Raw genomic sequence first — 22,386 nt, 5'->3', positions numbered from 1 at the left:
AGACTGGTCCCGGTCCCCAAAAAATACCAATTGCAAAAAATACATACATTCTCCGTCCAACACCTTACTATGTAATTTATAAATTGGTGTTTGGTAACTTGACAAATCTCAAGTTATGATTCGGCGTGTCATAAATAGTAAATCTACAATTATACACTAAATCCTAAACCAAGACCCGCCATAAAAAATCGTATATGTATACTAAGACTGAAAATTTAAGTCTTAATTTTTCAGTCTTTAACACGGTCATTCAATATCATTTGTGCACTTACAAAAAATTGATTCTTATAAAACCTGTAACTATTCTGTGGTTCATGCTAGTTTTATATATTCTGTGGCCTGTATTTGATTGCTTATGTTGGCGAACTGTCTACGTCTTAACCGTTGCGCTCTTTTGAATAATCTTTTATTATTTATTTGAATACTTAAGACTCTATTTGTAAACAAGTAAAACTTATATTGCGCTTTAAATAAATTTTTGCTTTTTAACTTTAATAATTGTAGTCATATTTTAATTTCATCGGTTTACATTATAAAGGTAAAATAGTGTCAAAATTTGACAGATATCTAACCTAAAAACTTAAAAATCATACACATAAAACTAAACCAAACTTTGTGTAAATTTTGTATTGTTTTATAATGCTGTTTATAGATGCCAAGTGTAATAAACAATAGTATTGACGCAACTCGACCAGTGGACGGCACCAAAATGCAGTTAGATTCGTTGGAATTGGCTGGTTGTACACTAGACCGGTATATTAGCGCTGATAATTCGCGCCCTTCGTTTTTAGAGGTTTGTTTTTAGCATTCGAACATTAGCCTATGTACCTTATCTTGTTAGATGCCGAAATCCACATTTTTATTTAAAAGGACTAACAGATAATTATTGTTATAAATTTTAGATCACTGGAATAGCAACTCAAAGAAGTCCAACATGCAGTGGTCTCAATGCAGGGGACTACAGGAACCTCGCGGCTCTAGTGAATCATCCCAGCTTATCTCAATTGAAGATATTAAATAAAGTTCCTTTACCACCTGAAATTATGGAACACTTTGCTCGTATCCTTTTCCAACAAAAACTTGCTTTGTTATTTACATCATACTGCCACATTTCTGAGACCTTTACTGTAAACCTAGTGTTTTAGTTCTCTGTATTGTGTGTATGCCTTGATAATTTTCTTAATATAGCTATCAGATATGCAGTGCCATTGTCTAATGGGAGTATTTCCAGAAATCAGCAGAGTATGGCTAGCTATAGACAGCAATATATATGTATGGGCCTTTGAGCATGGTAGTGATGTAGCATATTTTGATGGTTTAGGAGAAACAATAGTCAGCGTGGGCTTAGTCAAACCTAAATCCGGAGTATTCCAGAACTTTGTTAAATATTTATTAGTTCTCACAACAACAGTTGAAATAGTAGTCTTAGGTAAGCAAAACCATTTTTTATTAATAGAAACTAACCTTGCAATAAATGTCAATTAGACTTAGTCTATTTTTGGTAATGGCCTTATTTTACCTAATTAAAATGAATCCAACTTAGCATATTGTTTACTTCTAAATCTGAAAGTAGACTATGATAAATAATATGATGCAAAAGTTGCTTGTTTATTGATTCCTATTGAAATTTCCAGGTGTAACATTTTCCTCTAGTAAAAATGATGGGTCGGGAGAATTCCAAGAGATACATCTGGTTCCGGAGCCTGTATTTGTGTTGCCAACTGATGGCATATCGATGATGTGTGTCAAGTCTACTGCTAAAGGCAGGATCTTCATGGGCGGGAAAGATGGATGTTTGTATGAGATCACATACCAGGTAAACCCTTTCACTTTTGTTTTATTAATTTAAAAAACCTTGCCTGTCCAATAAGTCAAGTTAATTCAGTGAAACTTAAGCTAAAAGATACAGACACAGATAGAGATATTACACTCACTCTTTTCAGTTGTTTAATGTATTAATAAAATATGAATTTATGACATGTCTCATTGTTTCTTTCAATTTCTGATATCTGACCTAAGATTATTTTAAAATGTTTAATACTTTATTTCAGGCTCAACTGGGTTGGTTTGGTAAACATTGTAAAAAAGTAAATCATTCTACAAGTACTCTCTCATTCCTGGTGCCGACATTCCTCAGTGCTGCCTTATATGATGAGGATCCAATAGTTAAGATTGAAGTAGATAATTCTAGACATATTCTATACACACTCAGTGAAAAAGGTTGTATAGAAGTATTTGATTTGGGCGTAGATGGAGAAGGACTGAGCCGAGTCATGAGGCTAAGTCAAGGAAAGATTGTGTCTTCAGCTGTTGAAATTGTCAAGTAAGTATAACATACGTATGAAACACAAAATCTTTTAAAATTCTATTATTATTGCAGCAGATTATTTAGGTTGTTTAAACATTACCAAGTGTCTTTTGGTGATGGTGTAATTTATTAGTATTTATTGTACTTTTTGAATTCTTAGCAATAAATGATGTTTTTGATTTTACTCAGGACTTTGGAACCTGGAAACTTCAAGCCAGTAGTAGCAATCTCTGCTGTTGATGAATCAGAGTCAGATCATCTGAATCTTGTTGCTGTTACCCAAACAGGAGCCCGATTGTACTTCACTACTGGAGATGGAGAGTAAGATTTTTTATAGATTATAATTTAGATTAATATATAAAAATAAAAAAAAAACGCATGTTTATGAGGCTGGATGTAACAATAATTGAAAATTCACAAAATTTGTTACTTAACTAAGTCCCCTACGTCTACAATTCGTGTAAATAACAATTTGTCTATTCCTCCAGTCCAAACCAAAACGGTCCCCAGCGTCCACACTACCTTACGTTGCTGCATGTGCGTCTGCCGCCGGGATTCACGCCTAACTCTTCAGTGCTAAAACCTAAACAAGTACATAGTGCTGTCTATGAGAATGGTAAGTACAAGAAATTTATATAATATCGCTAATATGCATGATAAGTTAAAACAAAACAATTTATACTCATAATTCCGTTAAGTTAGTGGATCTTTGAAGGCACTAATGGGTGTGTAAAATGTACAAAATGGTCATGCGAGTTCGGTCTCCTCCAGGGTCTTTGGTAATGGTGTGTTCTGCGGGCGGCGGCGGCGAGGCGGAGGCGCTGTGGTGCCTGTCGCGCGTGCTGGCGGCCGGCGCCAGCTTCAGCGAGTCGCACACGCTGCTGGCGCTGGACGGGCCCGCCTGGGCACTCACCGCGCTCCCACATCATCATTCCAAACATCTCTCACCAGCAATGCTGTCCAAAAAAGGTAAGTGGTTTCAAATGCTTCTAATTACAATATACAAAAGTTTAGTACATAAATGTACAGTCTTCTTAGATGTTTTTGTTGTTGCATTAAAAGTAATTTTTGCCTAACATACAGTTCATTCCTCTCACTTTTGCCTTGCTCTTGCCATGTTATTTTACGTTTAGCTGATAATAAGCGGGTTTGGTATCTCAAAATAAGCGAAATGTATTAATCATCCAGAGGTTTGGAGCGTGTCCCGTTGGGCGGTGGTGACGTCAGCGGGCGCGTGCGTGGCGGAGGCGGGCGGCGCGCCCGACCTGCTGCGCGCGCTGCTGCGGGACTGTCGCGGACCTGACGCACATCCCGTCAAGGACTTCTTCCAGGTACTTACATGACAATCATCAAGTTACAATAGGGATAAACATTGTATCAGCTTAACTCTATGTAAAATAGATAATTAATAAGGTATTACTACTCCTGTTTTCGTTTTAACATGGCAATAAATATTCCAGTTATACAGCGTGGAGCAAGCCTGCGCATGCGCACTTTACCTAGCGTGTGAAGATATAACCAGCGGCGACCTATCTATAAGCGAGTGGGCGACGCGCGCTTTCTTTTTGTACGGTAACCAGATGGCGGCGACACCGTCACCGATGTTCCAACAACCTTCGCAAATGCCTTCCATAAGTAACTATTTAATCTTTATGTGCAATTCTGTGTGACATATGATGTTTTGGACTAAGAAGGTTTTATATTTTTTTTGTCATAATTACAGATTCTCCAAAGTTCTCACCACGCCAGATGTCGACTCCTATGACAGTTAGAGGCCCACAAGGTCAAATACAACAGGGTAAACTGAACCAGTCTTACCAACAAGCACCTATGAACCAGTCCTTCCCTGGCTCACCCAACCAGTCTCTAATGCCTCAGTCTCCCTTCCATCAGAGTATGATGAGCCCTGGCTTCAACCAGTCATCATTTGTTGGGAACATGACACAACAGCAAAGAGATCCTAATTTCGTACCTCCAGTAGAGTATACCGCGAAGCATAATGGTCTATACATATACATTGGCAGAATCTTGGCTCCGATATGGAACCTCAAATGTGTTTCCGTTTCTCAATCACCTGATCGCAAAGAGTTCGTAAGTAATTCTCTCCACTTTTTTCTGACTTTTTTTAATAAGTAGCTTTTTATTTATAACTTACTTTGTCTGTACAGATGAGTAGCAGAGTGACAGGCGAAGATTGTGCTTACATAGTTCAAAAACTCCAACGCGTATCCGCCTTTATGCAAAGAACATTGGCTCCTCCGCATTCCGACGAGCACGCTTCTTTGCAGGCTCTCAAACTATTTATAAGTGAGTAAATTAATTAAAAAATCTAGTCAAATTATCTTCTTTCGGCTGGCTAAATATATATGTATTTGTTTTATTTAATTTTAGCAATGGCGATTGAAATGTTAAGCTTATGGAAAGTTCTCTGCGAACATCAGTTTCATGTGATAGCCGCTAGTCTTCCACCTGATCAACAAAATGCATTGCAGGCTGCTAGTTTTAGGTAAGTCGCGTTTTATATTTACAGTATGTAATCAAAAAATAATCTTAGAAAATATTTTTCAAGCATCAAAGATTTAAAATTATTGGTATCATTCCATTAACTGATCATAAAGCTCTTATTACTAATCATACTTATCTATCTTTCTTATATGTATTATTTAAAGCAGCAAGTGTATTTATTTCAGGGAATTATTAGTAGGTGGTCAAGAAGTAGCATGTTTACTTCTCGGATCTCTAGTCGCTGGTTACTTGAGGGACAACGCCTCGGTGGACGGCATTTCACAGAAGCTGAGACAACTCTGTCCTACTTTGTATAGACAAGAAGATGCTACTTGTTCTAAGGTAATGTTTAAAGGAAACCGATTTAATAAGTAGCAAAGACATCAAAAAAATTGTTCGATTTTGAACGGACGAAACAAAGGACGACCATGAACGGTGGTCCTTTGTTTCGTATAGAAGAAGAATAACAATAGTAATAAAAAATTGTGTTTTAAGGCCAACGAATTATTAATATTCGCGAAGCAACAAAAGAATCCGGCTGAGAGAGAAGAAATGCTTCAACATGCTCTAAAGTTGTGTAAAGTAAGTTAACTTTTAGTTTTATATCAAACTAGCTGTAGCCCGCGACTTCGTCCGCGTGGTTAGAAGATTTAAGTTACGATTTATATCTGCCATGTTTCTTCCACATTTGCCATTGTATCTTCACTCCTATTAGTCGCAGCGTAATGGTTTATAGCCTAAAACCTTCCTCTATGAATAGTCTATTCAACACAAAAAAAATCAATTTGAACCAGTAGTTCCTGAGATTAGCGCGTTCAAACAAACAAACAAACTCTTAAGCTTTATATATTAGTATAGATATATTTAAAACATTTCTCTCGCCATGTACTATTTTTAATTTTTACAACTATAAAAATGTTGTTTTGACAGGATGTGGCACCAAACGTCAATCTACCATTGGTTTGTGCCAAGCTGGTGTCGGCGGGCTTTTACACCGGTGTTGTGGAGTTGTGCGTGGCCTGTGCCTCTAAACTGGACCCGCAAGATAAAGCTGTTCACTATTATAAGAGCGACCAGCCTTCACAGGATAGAGAGGGACATTTTATATACTACAGAAGGTAAAATACATGTTTAGTTCAGAAATATGAAGCTTTAAAATATAAATTGTTATTGTGTCGTGAATGAAGGTATAAATTGACATGTTCAGTTATTTGAAAAATCTAGTCAATTATGTCTCTATTTTTTTTTTATAATATCAATTAATTTATAAGTTCTTGTTGATCTGTCATAAAAAAACTGTGACAATACTTTCTCTCCTACATTCTTCCCCATTAAGCAACTAGTCTGTTTTTACAATAACATGACGTCTTGTAATGTTGGTATGTGTCGTGTAGAATGGAGATATACCGCGAGGTGTGTTCAGCGCTGGAGCGCCTGTACGAGCGCAGCGCAGAGGCCACCACCAGCGAGCCCTCGCCGCTGCGCTCGCAGCCAACCAACGACTCCATGCTTACCATGTCCCCGGCAGACGCTAATTACCAGGTACACATTATGAAATATCAAAACAAGTTGTACATCACTTTTAAATAGAGCTTTACTATTAAACTGGGTTGTCGACATACTAAGACAACATTGTATGTTAATTTGTTTTTAATAAGTTCTAAGTCAGTAGGTAGATCTTGAATAAATTTTCGCATGATTGTTTCGCAGGGACGAAAATTAGTGTGGGAATGTCTTTCTCGAGATGACGAACTTTTACATGTAGCTGTGTATGAGTGGCTGGTGTCGAAGAATTTGGGATCAGGTAAAAATCTTTTGTGTATATTATACTATATAACATTAAAACAATTGTCACCGAATTAGTCTTGAGTTCAAATGGACGCCAAACCGTGAGCTACTTATACGTTGTGTTTTGTTTTGCGAAAGTCTAATTATCGAGTTAGGTGTATTGAGATTAGACTTCTCAGTTTGCGGAAGAGGACAACATATTTTCTTAGTCTAAATTTTATTGTATTATTGCGACTTGCACGTCGGTGATGTCATACGATGTGTCAGAGCTGCTGTCGCTGGGCCGCGCGCCGCCGGGCTCGCTGCGCACGTACCTGGCGGCGGCGGCGCGCTCGGCGGGCGCGGGCGCCGCGCTCACGCTGCTGGACCTGCTGTGGAAGGTGCTCGAGAAGAGCGGCGACCACCTCGCCGCCGCCAACGTGCTCGAGGGACTCGCCACCAGGCCCGGGTCAGTTAGCTTTGAGATCTTGTTATCGTACAATTCAATATTATCTTTGGTCAATATCTATCGGTTATATAATTTGAAAAGTAGTTTTCAAGGTTTTATGATAACAGTTTTCGTGTGGTATATTTAATTTCTGGTAGATATTTATATCTTAATTTAGTTTCAGTGGTGTACTATAGCCCATATTGAGCTATGTACCAATCTTTTGACGAAAAAACCCTAATAAAACCTTCATATTTAACGTTCAAAACAGAATTTGAAATAATATTCCATCAACAAAACGTCAATATGGATTGGTGGTGGTAAAAGTTGGGAAGTTAAATTTTCCAACCGTGATGTGTCGCCGCGCAGGTCTGGCGCGACGCTGGCGCAGCGCATGTCGTGGCTGTCGGCGGGCGTGGTGTGCGTGCGCGGCGCGGGCGGCGGCGGCGGCGGCGGCGAGCTGCTGCGGCGCCTGGAGGAGGCGGGCGAGGTGGCGCGCGTGCAGGCCGCCGTGCGGGCCGCCGCGCGCGCGCTGCCGCCGCCGCTGCAGCCGCACCGCCAGCTGCTGCAGCGCCTCGACGACGAGCTGCTCGAGATCACGCAGGTACGCACACACCAGCGGTAACTACTGCCGCCTATGCGTCGTCGGCTATGACCTACAGTTACAGTTGCTGATTACCATTTAACTGCATTCTCCGTCTGCATTGACTAGTAGAATTGTGGAAATGGAAAGTGCGCTATCTCCCAAAACTATTTAAGCAACCTTATTAGATTTTAGCTGAATACCTAAACATGTATCAATATTATAATGTTTTTCAGCTTTACGAAGAATATGCTGATCGTTTCAACCTATGGGAGTGCAAGTTAGCAATTGTGCAGTGCTCTGGCCATAACGACGCTTTGCTCGTCGAAAACATCTGGACGAATATCCTGGCCGAAGCAGAGGCCGTTGCGAGGAGCCTGCCGACGCCTGACGAGCGACTCGCATCCGTACTCAGCAAGCTGACCACTCTCGGCAGGGATTATGTTAACACCGGGCACTGTTTCCCATTATGTAAGTCTAATCATGTTTATGATTTAGGAATAATAAAAAAACAGTCTTTCAGTCAGAAACACAATGTTCAAGAAAAAAAAGCTTAAATTTTATGTAACCTGGTTTAGATATATTAAGGAATTTAATCCTTGAGTCGCGGAGGGTTTCACAAACATTCAATTCAAGTCACATGCACAAAGACAGCCAGACTCAAGTCAATTATTCGTGATCCCACTTTGTCCTTCACGGGCATCGGACCCCCGACTCTAATACGAGATGCTTTATTTCAGATTTCATTGTCCGTCAACTAGAAATAATGAGTTGTAAGCTACAAGCAGATAGAGGAATGGTGTTTAGAACAATTTTAAATATCGGCGTGTCACTAGAGCAGGTGCTGGACATCTACATCAAGTATGTAACATTTATTAAGGTGTTATTTATTACAACTATTTACAACTTTATCATTTGTAGCAAATAATACAATATTTGTCTGGCGACCCCATATCAACTAGCACTCTTATCCCGCAATAGCAAACGCACCTCATCCGCTGTCTTTCGATGAACTTTAAAAGGGCCGCAACTTGTATCGTCATCAACTGCACGGGCGCGTGTGCGATATCCTCTTTCCCCTGTTTTTGGTTGATGCACGATGGTTTCCTTTACCGTTTTTAGCAAGCGCTATATACAATACGCACACGACTCCTAAATTATTTGGTTTGCCGGGACTCCCTTCAGTATGCAAATGTATGATTGTGTGCAGGCTCGTGAGCGTGAATGAGCGCGTGTGGCTGGGCTGCGGCGACGAGTCTCACGTGTGCCGCTGCGCCGCGCTGCTGCTGGACGTGGCGCGCGCGGAGCTGGCGCCGCTGCCGGTAGCGCTGCGCCGCCGCGCGCTCGCGCGGTGTAAGGACCTGCACGAGGCCGCGCTCTCCGCGCTGCAGGTACACACACACATACAGCCGGTAGCGCTGCGCCGCCGCGCGCTCGCGCGGTGTAAGGACCTGCACGAGGCCGCGCTCTCCGCGCTGCAGGTACACACACACATACAGCCGGTAGCGCTGCGCCGCCGCGCGCTCGCGCGGTGTAAGGACCTGCACGAGGCCGCGCTCTCCGCGCTGCAGGTACACACACACATACAGCCGGTAGCGCTGCGCCGCCGCGCGCTCGCGCGGTGTAAGGACCTGCACGAGGCCGCGCTCTCCGCGCTGCAGGTACACACACACATACAGCCGGTAGCGCTGCGCCGCCGCGCGCTCGCGCGGTGTAAGGACCTGCACGAGGCCGCGCTCTCCGCGCTGCAGGTACACACACACATACAGCCGGTAGCGCTGCGCCGCCGCGCGCTCGCGCGGTGTAAGGACCTGCACGAGGCCGCGCTCTCCGCGCTGCAGGTACACACACACATACAGCCGGTAGCGCTGCGCCGCCGCGCGCTCGCGCGGTGTAAGGACCTGCACGAGGCCGCGCTCTCCGCGCTGCAGGTACACACACACATACAGCCGGTAGCGCTGCGCCGCCGCGCGCTCGCGCGGTGTAAGGACCTGCACGAGGCCGCGCTCTCCGCGCTGCAGGTACACACACACATACAGCCGGTAGCGCTGCGCCGCCGCGCGCTCGCGCGGTGTAAGGACCTGCACGAGGCCGCGCTCTCCGCGCTGCAGGTACACACACACATACAGCCGGTAGCGCTGCGCCGCCGCGCGTTCGCGCGGTGTAAGGACCTGCACGAGGCCGCGCTCTCCGCGCTGCAGGTACACACACACATACAGCCGGTAGCGCTGCGCCGCCGCGCGCTCGCGCGGTGTAAGGACCTGCACGAGGCCGCGCTCTCCGCGCTGCAGGTACACACACACATGCAGCCGGTAGCGCTGCGCCGCCGCGCGCTCGCGCGGTGTAAGGACCTGCACGAGGCCGCGCTCTCCGCGCTGCAGGTACACACACACATACAGCCGGTAGCGCTGCGCCGCCGCGCGCTCGCGCGGTGTAAGGACCTGCACGAGGCCGCGCTCTCCGCGCTGCAGGTACACACACACATACAGCCGGTAGCGCTGCGCCGCCGCGCGCTCGCGCGGTGTAAGGACCTGCACGAGGCCGCGCTCTCCGCGCTGCAGGTACACACACACATACAGCCGGTAGCGCTGCGCCGCCGCGCGCTCGCGCGGTGTAAGGACCTGCACGAGGCCGCGCTCTCCGCGCTGCAGGTACACACACACATACAGCCGGTAGCGCTGCGCCGCCGCGCGCTCGCGCGGTGTAAGGACCTGCACGAGGCCGCGCTCTCCGCGCTGCAGGTACACACACACATACAGCCGGTAGCGCTGCGCCGCCGCGCGCTCGCGCGGTGTAAGGACCTGCACGAGGCCGCGCTCTCCGCGCTGCAGGTACACACACACATACAGCCGGTAGCGCTGCGCCGCCGCGCGCTCGCGCGGTGTAAGGACCTGCACGAGGCCGCGCTCTCCGCGCTGCAGGTACACACACACATACAGCCGGTAGCGCTGCGCCGCCGCGCGCTCGCGCGGTGTAAGGACCTGCACGAGGCCGCGCTCTCCGCGCTGCAGGTACACACACACATACAGCCGGTAGCGCTGCGCCGCCGCGCGCTCGCGCGGTGTAAGGACCTGCACGAGGCCGCGCTCTCCGCGCTGCAGGTACACACACACATACAGCCGGTAGCGCTGCGCCGCCGCGCGCTCGCGCGGTGTAAGGACCTGCACGAGGCCGCGCTCTCCGCGCTGCAGGTACACACACACATACAGCCGGTAGCGCTGCGCCGCCGCGCGCTCGCGCGGTGTAAGGACCTGCACGAGGCCGCGCTCTCCGCGCTGCAGGTACACACACACATACAGCCGGTAGCGCTGCGCCGCCGCGCGCTCGCGCGGTGTAAGGACCTGCACGAGGCCGCGCTCTCCGCGCTGCAGGTACACACACACATACAGCCGGTAGCGCTGCGCCGCCGCGCGCTCGCGCGGTGTAAGGACCTGCACGAGGCCGCGCTCTCCGCGCTGCAGGTACACACACACATACAGCCGGTAGCGCTGCGCCGCCGCGCGCTCGCGCGGTGTAAGGACCTGCACGAGGCCGCGCTCTCCGCGCTGCAGGTACACACACACATACAGCCGGTAGCGCTGCGCCGCCGCGCGCTCGCGCGGTGTAAGGACCTGCACGAGGCCGCGCTCTCCGCGCTGCAGGTACACACACACATACAGCCGGTAGCGCTGCGCCGCCGCGCGCTCGCGCGGTGTAAGGACCTGCACGAGGCCGCGCTCTCCGCGCTGCAGGTACACACACACATACAGCCGGTAGCGCTGCGCCGCCGCGCGCTCGCGCGGTGTAAGGACCTGCACGAGGCCGCGCTCTCCGCGCTGCAGGTACACACACACATACAGCCGGTAGCGCTGCGCCGCCGCGCGCTCGCGCGGTGTAAGGACCTGCACGAGGCCGCGCTCTCCGCGCTGCAGGTACACACACACATACAGCCGGTAGCGCTGCGCCGCCGCGCGCTCGCGCGGTGTAAGGACCTGCACGAGGCCGCGCTCTCCGCGCTGCAGGTACACACACACATACAGCCGGTAGCGCTGCGCCGCCGCGCGCTCGCGCGGTGTAAGGACCTGCACGAGGCCGCGCTCTCCGCGCTGCAGGTACACACACACATACAGCCGGTAGCGCTGCGCCGCCGCGCGCTCGCGCGGTGTAAGGACCTGCACGAGGCCGCGCTCTCCGCGCTGCAGGTACACACACACATACAGCCGGTAGCGCTGCGCCGCCGCGCGCTCGCGCGGTGTAAGGACCTGCACGAGGCCGCGCTCTCCGCGCTGCAGGTACACACACACATACAGCCGGTAGCGCTGCGCCGCCGCGCGCTCGCGCGGTGTAAGGACCTGCACGAGGCCGCGCTCTCCGCGCTGCAGGTACACACACACATACAGCCGGTAGCGCTGCGCCGCCGCGCGCTCGCGCGGTGTAAGGACCTGCACGAGGCCGCGCTCTCCGCGCTGCAGGTACACACACACATACAGCCGGTAGCGCTGCGCCGCCGCGCGCTCGCGCGGTGTAAGGACCTGCACGAGGCCGCGCTCTCCGCGCTGCAGGTACACACACACATACAGCCGGTAGCGCTGCGCCGCCGCGCGCTCGCGCGGTGTAAGGACCTGCACGAGGCCGCGCTCTCCGCGCTGCAGGTACACACACACATACAGCCGGTAGCGCTGCGCCGCCGCGCGCTCGCGCGGTGTAAGGACCTGCACGAGGCCGCGCTCTCCGCGCTGCAGGTACACACACACATACAGCCGGTAGCGCTGCGCCGCCGCGCGCTCGCGCGGTGTAAGGACCTGCACGAGGCCGCGCTCTCCGCGCTGCAGGTACACACACACACATGCACACACTGGCACTCACTGGCACACACACACACACTCACCCACCCGCGCGCACACACACACACGGTTAAGTTGTTACAGACGACATGACGATAAAAAATATTTTTCTTTTCTCGCTCTAAAAATGTAGCACTGTAGTGTAAGTTTCACAAGCAAATATTCCATTGCAGGCGAGGCCTAACACTCAACGTCTGATCGACCGTCTGTCAGTGGCGCAGGCGCACTTGGACCGCATGGATTGAATATAGATATAGTTATTAGAGTAAGGTATCCTCTTAAGTCTACATAATTATGAGAACATTACGTAATACAAAACCGAGAGCTTACCAAATTGTTAAACTTAAATTGTTTTTGGTTGTGTTGGACTCCTTAGCATGTGTGCATGCAATATAATTGTTATATCCGCATCCTGTTTGAAATAGTATTCACATTTTGGACATTTTAGGGAATTGTAATAAAAATACATTGACTGACATAAAATTTTATATTTTCATAAATTACTAAACATAAAAAAGTCATACAGTAATTAATTATATAATTTGCTAATATATTAAAACTATTGCCTGCAAACATAAAATTTGAAATGGCAGTGACATCATTTTCTTTTTATAAAATTATGTCTAATGTACAAAAAAGGTAGAATCATGTGCATAATTGTAAAAATAAATGGGATTATGCATCGAAAAGACACTATGAGAATGGTTTCTATTTTTGTAAATAAACGATAATGATTCAAGAACAGTAACACCTTTTTATTTCTGTACCTTGTATCAACTGAGTCGTATCAAAATGCTTCATGAGATCTAACATTTAATTTGATCAAATAAATTATTCTATTATTTACAATCCAGATTCTCTAGGGGTGAAATAAGTTTGGTAGACACCAGTAGAACTCAGCGTGTCCTTTAAAATTACAAAAGTTTGATATTAATGGTCAATGAGTGAGTGTACTAAGAGGAGTCTTCATCGAAGGGGTTGGTAGTTACCTGGTGTCCGGTGTGGTCGTCGTCGGGGTACGAGTACACGCCGCCGCTCACCGTGGGCACGCCCACCGTGTTCATGGGAGACATGCCACTACTGTATTGTTGCTTGGTGGGATCCCTTCCCGTCGAGTTCTTCCTTATGACTGTAGTATAAGTAGGTGTTGACTTTACTGGTATATCTTTAATTCTAGTACCCGCGCGGTAAGTACCGAATTCGTCCGGTGGAGGTGGCAACGAAAACCCATCTGAATTTTGTGTTATTTCAGAGGTTTCGTCGCTCAGCTCCTTTGCCAGCTTTTGTCGCATCTTTCTTGGCATAGTGTAAAACGTATTCATCTGGAAACAAAAAAAAAACGTGTAACCTGAAACTAGGAAAACAAACGAATATTATTAGTTATTTAAATGTTTTACCGGTCTTGAAACATTGTAATTTGTTTCTGGAGGGAGATGCAACACCAAATGATCGCACAACGCATCCATTTCTCTCTTCCTGTTAATATTTTGCAGTGAGTGTACCCTACAGCTGTTCGCGTGGCGGGACATGTCGCTACACTTGATGTTCTCCTGTTCGGCCATGTCTTGCATGTAGCGCGCCGAGTGGAACGAACTGGTTCGTCTCACGTCGAAGTTTCTCGAAGGATGACGTGACACAGCGCGCCGGAACGATCCGGTTCGTCTGACGTTACACTCGCTGCCCTCATCGCTGTCGTGATACGTTTCGCAGTTTGATTCTGGAAAAATGGGTGACTAATATTTTATCGTGTATTTTTTTTACCTTTTTGAATAAAGTCAAGTAAAATATGTATGGAGGTAACGGTTCGTTTATAGTGCCCTTGGCTACTTTCTAAGCGATGATGGGGTTATCATATGTAAATAAAAATATCATAATAAAAGAAATGATTAAATAGAAAGCATCCATCTAGTAACAATGCACGCTGTATAACGTACCCTCCGTGTTATACGCGCAGAGCGGCGGGTCAGCCCTGTCGCGCGGCAGGTCCAGGCGCGCGGTCCTCTCGTACGTGCACAGCACGAGGCCGCACGCCGCCAGCGCCACCAGCGCCACGCCGCCGCACAGCGCTAACGCTAGCGTCGTTATGTTCTTCACACTACTCACTGTCACCTCAGGAGCTGCATAACATGATGTCAATAGCTGTTACATATCGTGGGCAAATATGAGCGTGAGTGAGTTTCGTGCAGTTTGACAATATATTTAAGGGATAGGATAGTTATATACCTATTAATAAAACACTTTATGTATTTAAAGAAAACCGGGAAAATATTTGAGAAACTGAGAAGTTTTCCTCGTTTGACAGTATTTAATAGAGGCAAAATTTAAACTTAAGGAATATTTGTGACTTATGAAATCGTTTCGACACACAAATGTTTTATTTTATTTTTTTAATTTGACATTTTGAAACTTACGTTCTTCCTCACTCACTATGCTGTCTTTGTCAATTTCAACGACCTGACTCTCCCCTTTATCGTTAAAAGCTAATATCACAAATTTGTATTCATCATGACTAGGTTCTTCCACCATAAATTTTGGTTCAGAGTTAATTATTGATACCAGCTCCTCTTCAGAATCCATTGGTTGAACAGTGAACTTGAACTTCTGAAACATAGGGTGGAAATGTAAAATATCACAAATTATTCACCCCCGTATACAAAAGTATTTATTCATGTCAAGCGCTAGATTGGTTCGCGATGGTTGTTAGTCTTTCGTTTAACAAATCAACATGTCATAATTTGATAAAAATGTAATTTCAATCTTAAACACTAATACTTAAAGTTTATTTCCTTTATACCAAATTGATAGATTCTACCTGCGGTAATCCACCATTGTGCCCTTTTTCACAAGTGACAGTTATTTCGTTCATATCATTCTTCTTAGCCTCGCAATTGGTCGGCGGACGTGGCTTCGTTTCGTTAGTAACCAGGAACGTGCACGGGGTGTTTAGTAACCCTTTTGTAGGTACTTCGTTTTGTCCCCAACAGAATATTGTACCTGAAATGAATATGAAGATATTTTATTCTTGTTATAAAAAACTGAATTATGGTATTATTTATATCACACCGTAGAATATGTCATTCAAATATGTTCAAAGCCAGTTAATCCAGAATTTAAAATTCTTCTATGGGATGTTCCCAAGTCATCGCTGGGCGTATATATCAAATGAATAAGCTGTAAATCCGCTATGTTTAAACTCCATCACTTACTAAAAGAAGTTCCATTTCTTCGTTCGTAAGTGAGAACTGCGTCTGTTGTTTCCACTATGTCTTGGGGTTGGTCCTTCAAGGTAGTGATGTTCACCGCATCGTGGACGACCAGCCATCGGTAGGACATCGGCTTAGGGTTAGCCTTAACGTTGCATGTTATGTTCATAGACTCGTCCTGACCCAGCCCATATTCAACTATACCCTCCTCTTCGCAGAAAGCTGGATCTGTAAATTAGTAATAGTTTTGATATCAGTACCTACACTACCAAACTTTTGATGATTATTTACTTTTAAGTCGACAAATTGCACTATAGAACGATACTAAGATCAAGGAGCGATCCGATGTTACCAGCATCGTTCGCGGTTGACCTAGCATAGTCCCAGTTATCTCCATTGTCGATTACCAGATCTTTTTTTATTCGATTAAATCAAAACTCGTTCTTATTGCAAGTGAAATTACCTGTGCAGTGACTTCCAACACATGTTAAATGCTGTTTATTGAGTTGTATATAGGCTAGCATAGGGTAAAATAAAAGTTACTTACAAGTAATATCAATGACGATGGGGTCGCTATACGTGGAACCCTCGTTGTTGTTCGCGACGCACGCGTACTCGCCGGCGTCCTCCTCGCTCGCTTGTTTCAACTCCAGCACGGGCTGGATCTTGTCTCGACCGTCTAGCCCAGCATTAAGTACCATGTCGTTCTAAAACATATATTATGTATTTGTTAACGTGCGGTAACGAACTTGCTAACCTTTTGTGTATGTGTGGTACTAAGAACTAAGGGTATGCTTCAAAAAATTCCTTTTAAAATTTGTGTGTGATAAATAGCCATTTCACAGAATTTGGCCCAAAATCGCTCGGTAATAGAATTTAATCTTGGGCTCATTATAATAGTCAAGTTGTATTCCAAAAAAGCGTAATCTAAAAAATTAAAAGCAAATGTGATGTCTATATAATTTGTAAGTAGTATCTGTGGTAAGTACCAACCTCATGAAACCAAAACAACTCATAGATGGACGGGTTAGCTTGATAATTACACGCCAGAGACAAATTGGACCCTTTGACAACAGCCAGAGTGTTGTTATTTAATTCTGCATCAGTCTCCACAACGATCTCCAAAATTGGAGGATCTGCAATCATCAAATAGTTTTTAATTGCAGGGTCCAAAAAGAAGAATGAAAGTAAAATTTTAATGTAGATATAACTCATATAAAAGATCTTAATGTGTTTTGATTGTTTGAGTGACGGGTAATGATACACTCAATCGAATAAGATTTTTTCTTTCATTTGCGGTCACAACCTTTTAGAGCAAGGCTCGAAAATATGCATTTTAAAATTTGCGGGCGGATATGATTTGACGTTTGACGTTCTAATATGTATCTATCACGAAAAAATATTTTTAAATGCTTTTTTTAACTGTCTATTTACTAGTATCGGGATACTTACATAGTACTGTGAGGGGTAGTGGCTGTGCGCAAACAAATCGCTCGCTGTTGCGTTGATGCGCCGGCGCACAACACGTTATTTGTGACTCATCGTATTTCCTGTCAATGGTCAGCTGAATTTCGCTTGCAACTAACCTTTGGGATGGCTCCATCTGTATCATTAGAGTAAAAAGTTAGAAATATCAATACTATACTTTCGCATCATTTCGCCATTAAAATAATTGACTCAATGGGGAAAGTTAATTACGTGGCAATTTAAGATGGGGAAGTTTATTGTTGAGAAAATTTTTCTACCGTTCAAAATGCCTTTATATTCTGCCGGATTAAGTACTTTTTTAAATAACATTTTAAACAATATTATATTCAAGTGTGACGTCACTTATTTACTAAACCTAAATCCCAATATGGATGAAAAAGAGAACTATGAAAGAGCCACAACCTCGACAATCGATCAATAAATGACTAACACGCGAAATGAATCATAACGTGACAAGTTGAGCAATCACTCCGAGCGGTGTCAGCTGTGAGCTGTCAGTTTCACTCACGGTAATTTTTTGCTCCAAGTTGATCAGCTGAGCGTCGGCGAGCCGCCACACGATGGGCGGCAGGGGGCGCGCGCCAAGCACGCGGCATTGTAACGACAGCGCTTCCCCCGCTCGCACGCGCCCTATGTTCCCGTCCGACTCGGGACCCTCGCTGCGTAGGGACACCAAGTCAGGTGGCACTGACAAATGAATTCAATTCTTGTCTACAATTTTTTTTTGAATAAAAAGTTAGTTACACGAGGCTAACTTGGCCAGAAATTGAAAACGAAGAGACCTTGAAGAGAGGCAAGGGAAGGCCTTCACCCAACAGTAGGATTGAGTACCTACAAAAGTTATTTTAAAATCTGAAATTTGTCCAATCTCTCATAAAAAAGAAAAGAAAACTAATTCAATTGCGTTAACTTACAAATACTTACAATACATATCTACAGTGATGTCTATCGATAGCGGTGAGGTCTTCTCGTTGTTCTTGGCGTAACAGGTGAACACTCGGCCGTGGTCCTCTCGCTGCAGCGGCCCGTAGATCAGGTCGCTGCGCACGCGGTGCTCCGAGAGCGGCGTCTGCGTGTTCTTCAGGATACGCTGCTCCGTAAACCAGGACAGGGATGCCAGCGGTTTGCCTGAATGCGTTACATACGTTTTAGCTGAACACATTATAACAATGCGGTAATGAGTTCTAGCGCCCTGACTACTTCAATGAATCCGTATAGGCCATGACTAATGTGCGTATTGTGTTAATTCAGGTTTAATAAACATCGGTCTTTTGGAAGTTTGGTACACTTCAACAAAACGGAGTAAAAATCCTGGACGAGTGTCCAGTTGTCCCTTGTTATTGTATTTTTAATTATGTAAGTATATGCATATTTTATCTACTACAGTAAATATCGTTCGGTACCGACGCGTTACGTGTGTAAAGAGTCGTAGTATGTGGCCCCCATACTAACCCACTTACGTACTCGTGTTCTATTAGGTACCTGACTCTAGTGCATTTTCAGCGCATCGCGGTCAAGGCCGCGATTACATTACCCAGGTCGGGGATTATATCATAGCAGGATTGATCAGCCGTGTAGTACTGGTTATGTTCTGAAATACTTCATTTCTACTCCATTTTCATTTAGGTAAGTAGGTTTGGATTTTTTATTTATTATGCGGCACATCTGACTTTGACCTGACCAAACCCCTGTGCGAGACGTGTAGTGTGTTTCACTAACACTTGTACTTACTGCGGGAATCGTTAAGAGTGTCTTAATAAGAAAAAAAGATGATAACGAAAGAACTACTAACAAATGACTTCGATGCAGTTTGGCACCAGATCATAAGACTTTATGAGACACACTGAGACTAAGTACCTCTAGTTACTATCGTTTATGACACATCTTGTCATAATGAACAAGATGACATTTAATGGTGCAATTTCCCATGATGGAAAATTATCTGATGGGAACTCTTGAGTAGGAAAATACATCATGGTTAATTTGGGTTTTGCTACAAGTTCAGTAAATTGTCACATCCTAGTCTATATCCTAACGCCATATATTATTCATGCACTGCAGCCAGGAAGTAATGTACATACAAAGCTTATAATAACCCAAAAAACAGTGTAATGGTAAAACAGACAGTGAAGCTCATCAAATAAACTCGTAAAGGTGGATAGAAATCGAAGCCATAGCCTTTATTAGTAACCCCAATGCCAAAAGGCAATGCGAAAAACACTGTTACGCACACGCAGTAAACACATTACTCCTCCTTTTTTGTAAAAGTTTAAAAATAAACATTATTTCCGTGTATGTGTTACCTCCATACGCGACGCAGGCTAAATGCACAGTGTCTCCCACGTAGTAAGGCCCCACGTTCTGGCTGGTGTTCACGCCGGCGCTCGCCTTCGCCACTTGTGTGCCGTTCTCGTGGACTACCCACAAGTGATACGGCGGTTCTATGATTAGAAGGTGGATTTAAATAAAATTGTACCAATAGAAACTCAGGGTTGGATTACTGAAAGTATGATTTTTATCTCTATTGCAGATGAATTACTATATTTACCAGAAAAAAATATATATATCTACGAGTATATAATATTTTGTCAAACATGTCAAAATATAAATATTTTGTCGAAGAAACTTACAATCGATTCATAAAAAAGGAAGATAGGTTCATAAGGAGTGGATAATAACTTGGCTTTCAAAACTCTCTTCAAATTTCCTAAATGCAATGTAGAGTTCAACGAACGTGCAAAACAAAAAAATAGTTGACGCTATATAAAGGATTAGCATCTCTTAAAATAGTACAGTCATAAAGCTAGCTAATTAATACTCTATTAATGATGTAATGTTTACGACGCTCAATTGTTTAATAAATGGAGCGAACAGTTCCGGCGCTGTCAGCTTCCTCATTAGCCGTGCGCACCAATTAACCGAGCCGCTATTCTGCTGGATAGGTAAATTTTAGTTTGACTCGTTACAGACGCTTTGCAAATGGAAAAACAAGGCTTATCTCCCGGACTGATTGTAAAAAGTTCCGTTTTTCGCCGAAGAAAATATGCCAATTAAGGCTTTTGATGGTTTTCAGCCAACCTATTCAGGTAGTTTATTTTACTTTACTTGCCTTAAAATGATTTAAAAGTCAAAACGTACATGGGCCCTCTTTATTTGAGCAATGTATACGTAGGTATGCATTTGTTTTATTTTTAATTAGGTACATTACTAACCTTAGTTTTTGGTTTTCTTTTACGAAAAATTTTACGAATTGACTACGGTATCTTTCTCACAAATCATTCATTTAACGATAACCCTGCATTGAGATAAGTGCATCAATTTCGCAGTCAGGCACATGCCACGTAGATCAACGAATAAAGACGAGATCTTCACACCGTGCATTGCGGTAATTTTAGAAATTGCAATCATCTTTATGACTGCACCCGCTGGCATTGAACTCACATTTACCTGTAGAACTAACAAATGTTTGTAGGTACCTGCTAACTGAGAATTGCTAATTTGCTTCATGGCGTTTCACGACTCTACATAAGGAACTATTTTACGTTCTCCGACATTTTAGTGGCGAGAAAATCTATATTCTTAAAACCGGTCTAATTCCTGTTGCTGGTACACAATTTTTGTCGTTGTGTGGTAATCGAATAGTTTGCAATAATGTAGTTTTCTCGTAGTTGTAACTATACCTCAAGTGAAAATCAAGCAATCAGCGCTTACCGATGACTACAACTTGTATGTGAGTCTTGTGCGCAGGACTGGCTGCGAAGTCGGCGAGGCACGTGTACACTCCCGCGTCAGACGGTCGCACGGTGACTATCTGCAGCTTGTCTTCGCCTTCTGTCTCGCCCGTCACCAGCCGGTATCGGCCGCCAGACGACGTCGTGCTCTTGCTACCGTCGCGCAAATCGCGACTGCTGATGCAAACCAAATGCATGTTCAAATCCTCATTTACAAATCTTTACGTGGTGTGATAACAAAGTGTTCAAGCAGTATGCTGTCTGCCTCTTATGCTAAGATTAAAAAACGTTATAACCACCGCAAAATTTGTTACTTAAAAGGCCAACTTTGATTTGATTGTTAAATGTGACCTAATCTCTAAGCTACGCCTACTTTTCTAAGTAAAGGATTAGGCAATAAGTGCCTCTACACGAAGTGTCCCAGCTTCGATACCGGCAAGGTAAAAATATATTTGAGTAAACCATAAATCTATGGCCAGCTCTAAAGATGGTCCGTTGAAAAAGGCGAATAACATTTTAAATAATTCGTAAAGGAGTACTTATATGCAAAGTAAATGACTATTACCTGTAAAAAGCCGTACCGGAGCCATTCCGGTACCAAGCGAGTATATTAAGTTTATCGTCAGCTTTCTCAGCGGCGGTGTTACACGGCAGCTCCACACTGTGGCCCACTACTGCTTCGACTGTGGCCACCAAAACACTCGGATTAGTATAAATTGTACTTAGGAGAAAGTGTGCCTTTTTGAAACATTATGCTTGATTTTAAATTATCCAGCTTGGTTAACTTGCCATCGGGTGATGGCAATTTTTAATAAGAATAATTTATGAATTAATAGGCATATAATAGCTTTGAAATCCGTTTCCTCCGATGATTTCCAATTCCTAAAGGATTTTAGACTTACCTTTTTCGTAAATTTCTTGAGCACATAAATTATTTGTTAAAACTAAAACGAGCACCGTAAAATGTCTAAAACAATTCATTATCACACTTAAATTATTTAATATTTATTGCACATTACTAAAATCGTAGTCCGAAATTCCACTAGTCGAAGAGGGCACGTCCCGATTGGGCGCAACGGACACGCGTTTCAATTGGCGCGCTCGGCCGCAATAACGCTATCGCCGGTCCAGGGAGCTCGGGACTCCGCTACCGGCCGGCGCACGCGGGCCCGCACGCTTCCGGAGCGCCCGGCCCCGCGCCTGACGTCACGCCCGCCCTGCCTGCCAGCCGAACCATCATTTACCTTACACTTTTTAATTGGGGAGGTCAAAACAATTGGGTCACTTCATCTGGATTTATTTACTGTACAAACACATTTTATTTTAGTAGTTGTGTTGCTTCCGGCGTGAGCTGCGCTAACCCTTTATTCGCCTTTGTGTGCACTTGTTATCCGCAATGACCAATGACCGCGTAAATTATAATATACAGCGCGATATAACAGTTACAGTGAGGACAAAGAGTCCATATCAGTCAGACCAATTTGACTTACTGCATGTAAAATAAAGGAGCAGTCTAACATCCTACTTGTG

At 44.7% G+C, this 22,386-nt stretch overlaps 2 protein-coding genes across 4 annotated transcripts; one reads left to right on the top strand and one right to left on the bottom strand.

Moving 5' to 3' along the window:
* Window positions 1–343: 343 nt before the first annotated feature.
* Window positions 344–12,798, top strand: LOC113504413 (nuclear pore complex protein Nup154). Its single transcript, XM_026886674.1, has 25 exons — window positions 344–538; window positions 653–793; window positions 903–1,059; window positions 1,196–1,429; window positions 1,635–1,816; window positions 2,052–2,323; window positions 2,498–2,629; window positions 2,797–2,924; window positions 3,080–3,277; window positions 3,497–3,639; window positions 3,769–3,943; window positions 4,032–4,399; window positions 4,477–4,615; window positions 4,700–4,814; window positions 4,999–5,155; window positions 5,309–5,395; window positions 5,744–5,931; window positions 6,208–6,355; window positions 6,524–6,617; window positions 6,869–7,049; window positions 7,398–7,632; window positions 7,848–8,082; window positions 8,352–8,472; window positions 8,822–9,002; window positions 12,608–12,798. Exons 2-25 carry the CDS (start codon window positions 653–655, stop codon window positions 12,677–12,679), a joined length of 4,083 nt encoding a protein of 1,360 aa, XP_026742475.1. The 5' UTR covers window positions 344–538; the 3' UTR covers window positions 12,680–12,798.
* Window positions 12,799–12,981: 183 nt separating this feature from the next.
* LOC113504410 (hemicentin-2-like) lies at window positions 12,982–22,334 on the bottom strand. 3 transcript variants are annotated; one of them, XM_026886669.1, is made up of 16 exons: window positions 21,759–22,334; window positions 21,422–21,539; window positions 20,837–21,033; window positions 19,429–19,566; window positions 18,050–18,253; window positions 17,634–17,812; window positions 17,090–17,240; window positions 16,631–16,773; window positions 16,185–16,344; window positions 15,641–15,865; window positions 15,247–15,428; window positions 14,846–15,035; window positions 14,369–14,551; window positions 13,832–14,151; window positions 13,424–13,756; window positions 12,982–13,340 (listed from the first exon to the last, which is right to left on the bottom strand). In XM_026886669.1, the coding sequence occupies exons 1-16, from the start codon at window positions 21,835–21,837 to the stop codon at window positions 13,278–13,280; spliced, it is 2,865 nt and encodes a 954-aa protein (XP_026742470.1). In that variant the 5' UTR covers window positions 21,838–22,334; the 3' UTR covers window positions 12,982–13,277. The 3 variants fall into 3 exon arrangements, with proteins under 3 accessions (XP_026742470.1, XP_026742471.1, XP_026742472.1); XM_026886670.1 differs by having other exon boundaries at window positions 20,837–21,030; XM_026886671.1 differs by having other exon boundaries at window positions 12,982–13,756.
* Window positions 22,335–22,386: the final 52 nt, after the last annotated feature.

The sequence above is a fragment of the Trichoplusia ni genome, chromosome 22, assembly GCF_003590095.1.
Source record: "Trichoplusia ni isolate ovarian cell line Hi5 chromosome 22, tn1, whole genome shotgun sequence".
Lineage (NCBI taxonomy): Eukaryota > Metazoa > Arthropoda > Insecta > Lepidoptera > Noctuidae > Trichoplusia > Trichoplusia ni.
This window is presented reverse-complemented; position numbering and strand designations above follow the sequence as displayed.

Coding starts and splice junctions, on each gene's coding strand:
- LOC113504413 (XM_026886674.1), top strand. CDS start 653: ATGCCAAGTGTAATAAACAATAGTATTGACGCAACTCGACCAGTGGAC. Junction 794..902: donor CGCGCCCTTCGTTTTTAGAG/GTTTGTTTTTAG, acceptor TATAAATTTTAG/ATCACTGGAATAGCAACTCA. Junction 6,356..6,523: donor CGGCAGACGCTAATTACCAG/GTACACATTATG, acceptor ATTGTTTCGCAG/GGACGAAAATTAGTGTGGGA.
- LOC113504410 (XM_026886669.1), bottom strand. CDS start 21,837: ATGAATTGTTTTAGACATTTTACGGTGCTCGTTTTAGTTTTAACAAAT. Junction 18,254..19,428: donor AGCCTGCGTCGCGTATGGAG/GTAACACATACA, acceptor TAACGCATTCAG/GCAAACCGCTGGCATCCCTG. Junction 16,345..16,630: donor AGTTGTTTTGGTTTCATGAG/GTTGGTACTTAC, acceptor TATATGTTTTAG/AACGACATGGTACTTAATGC.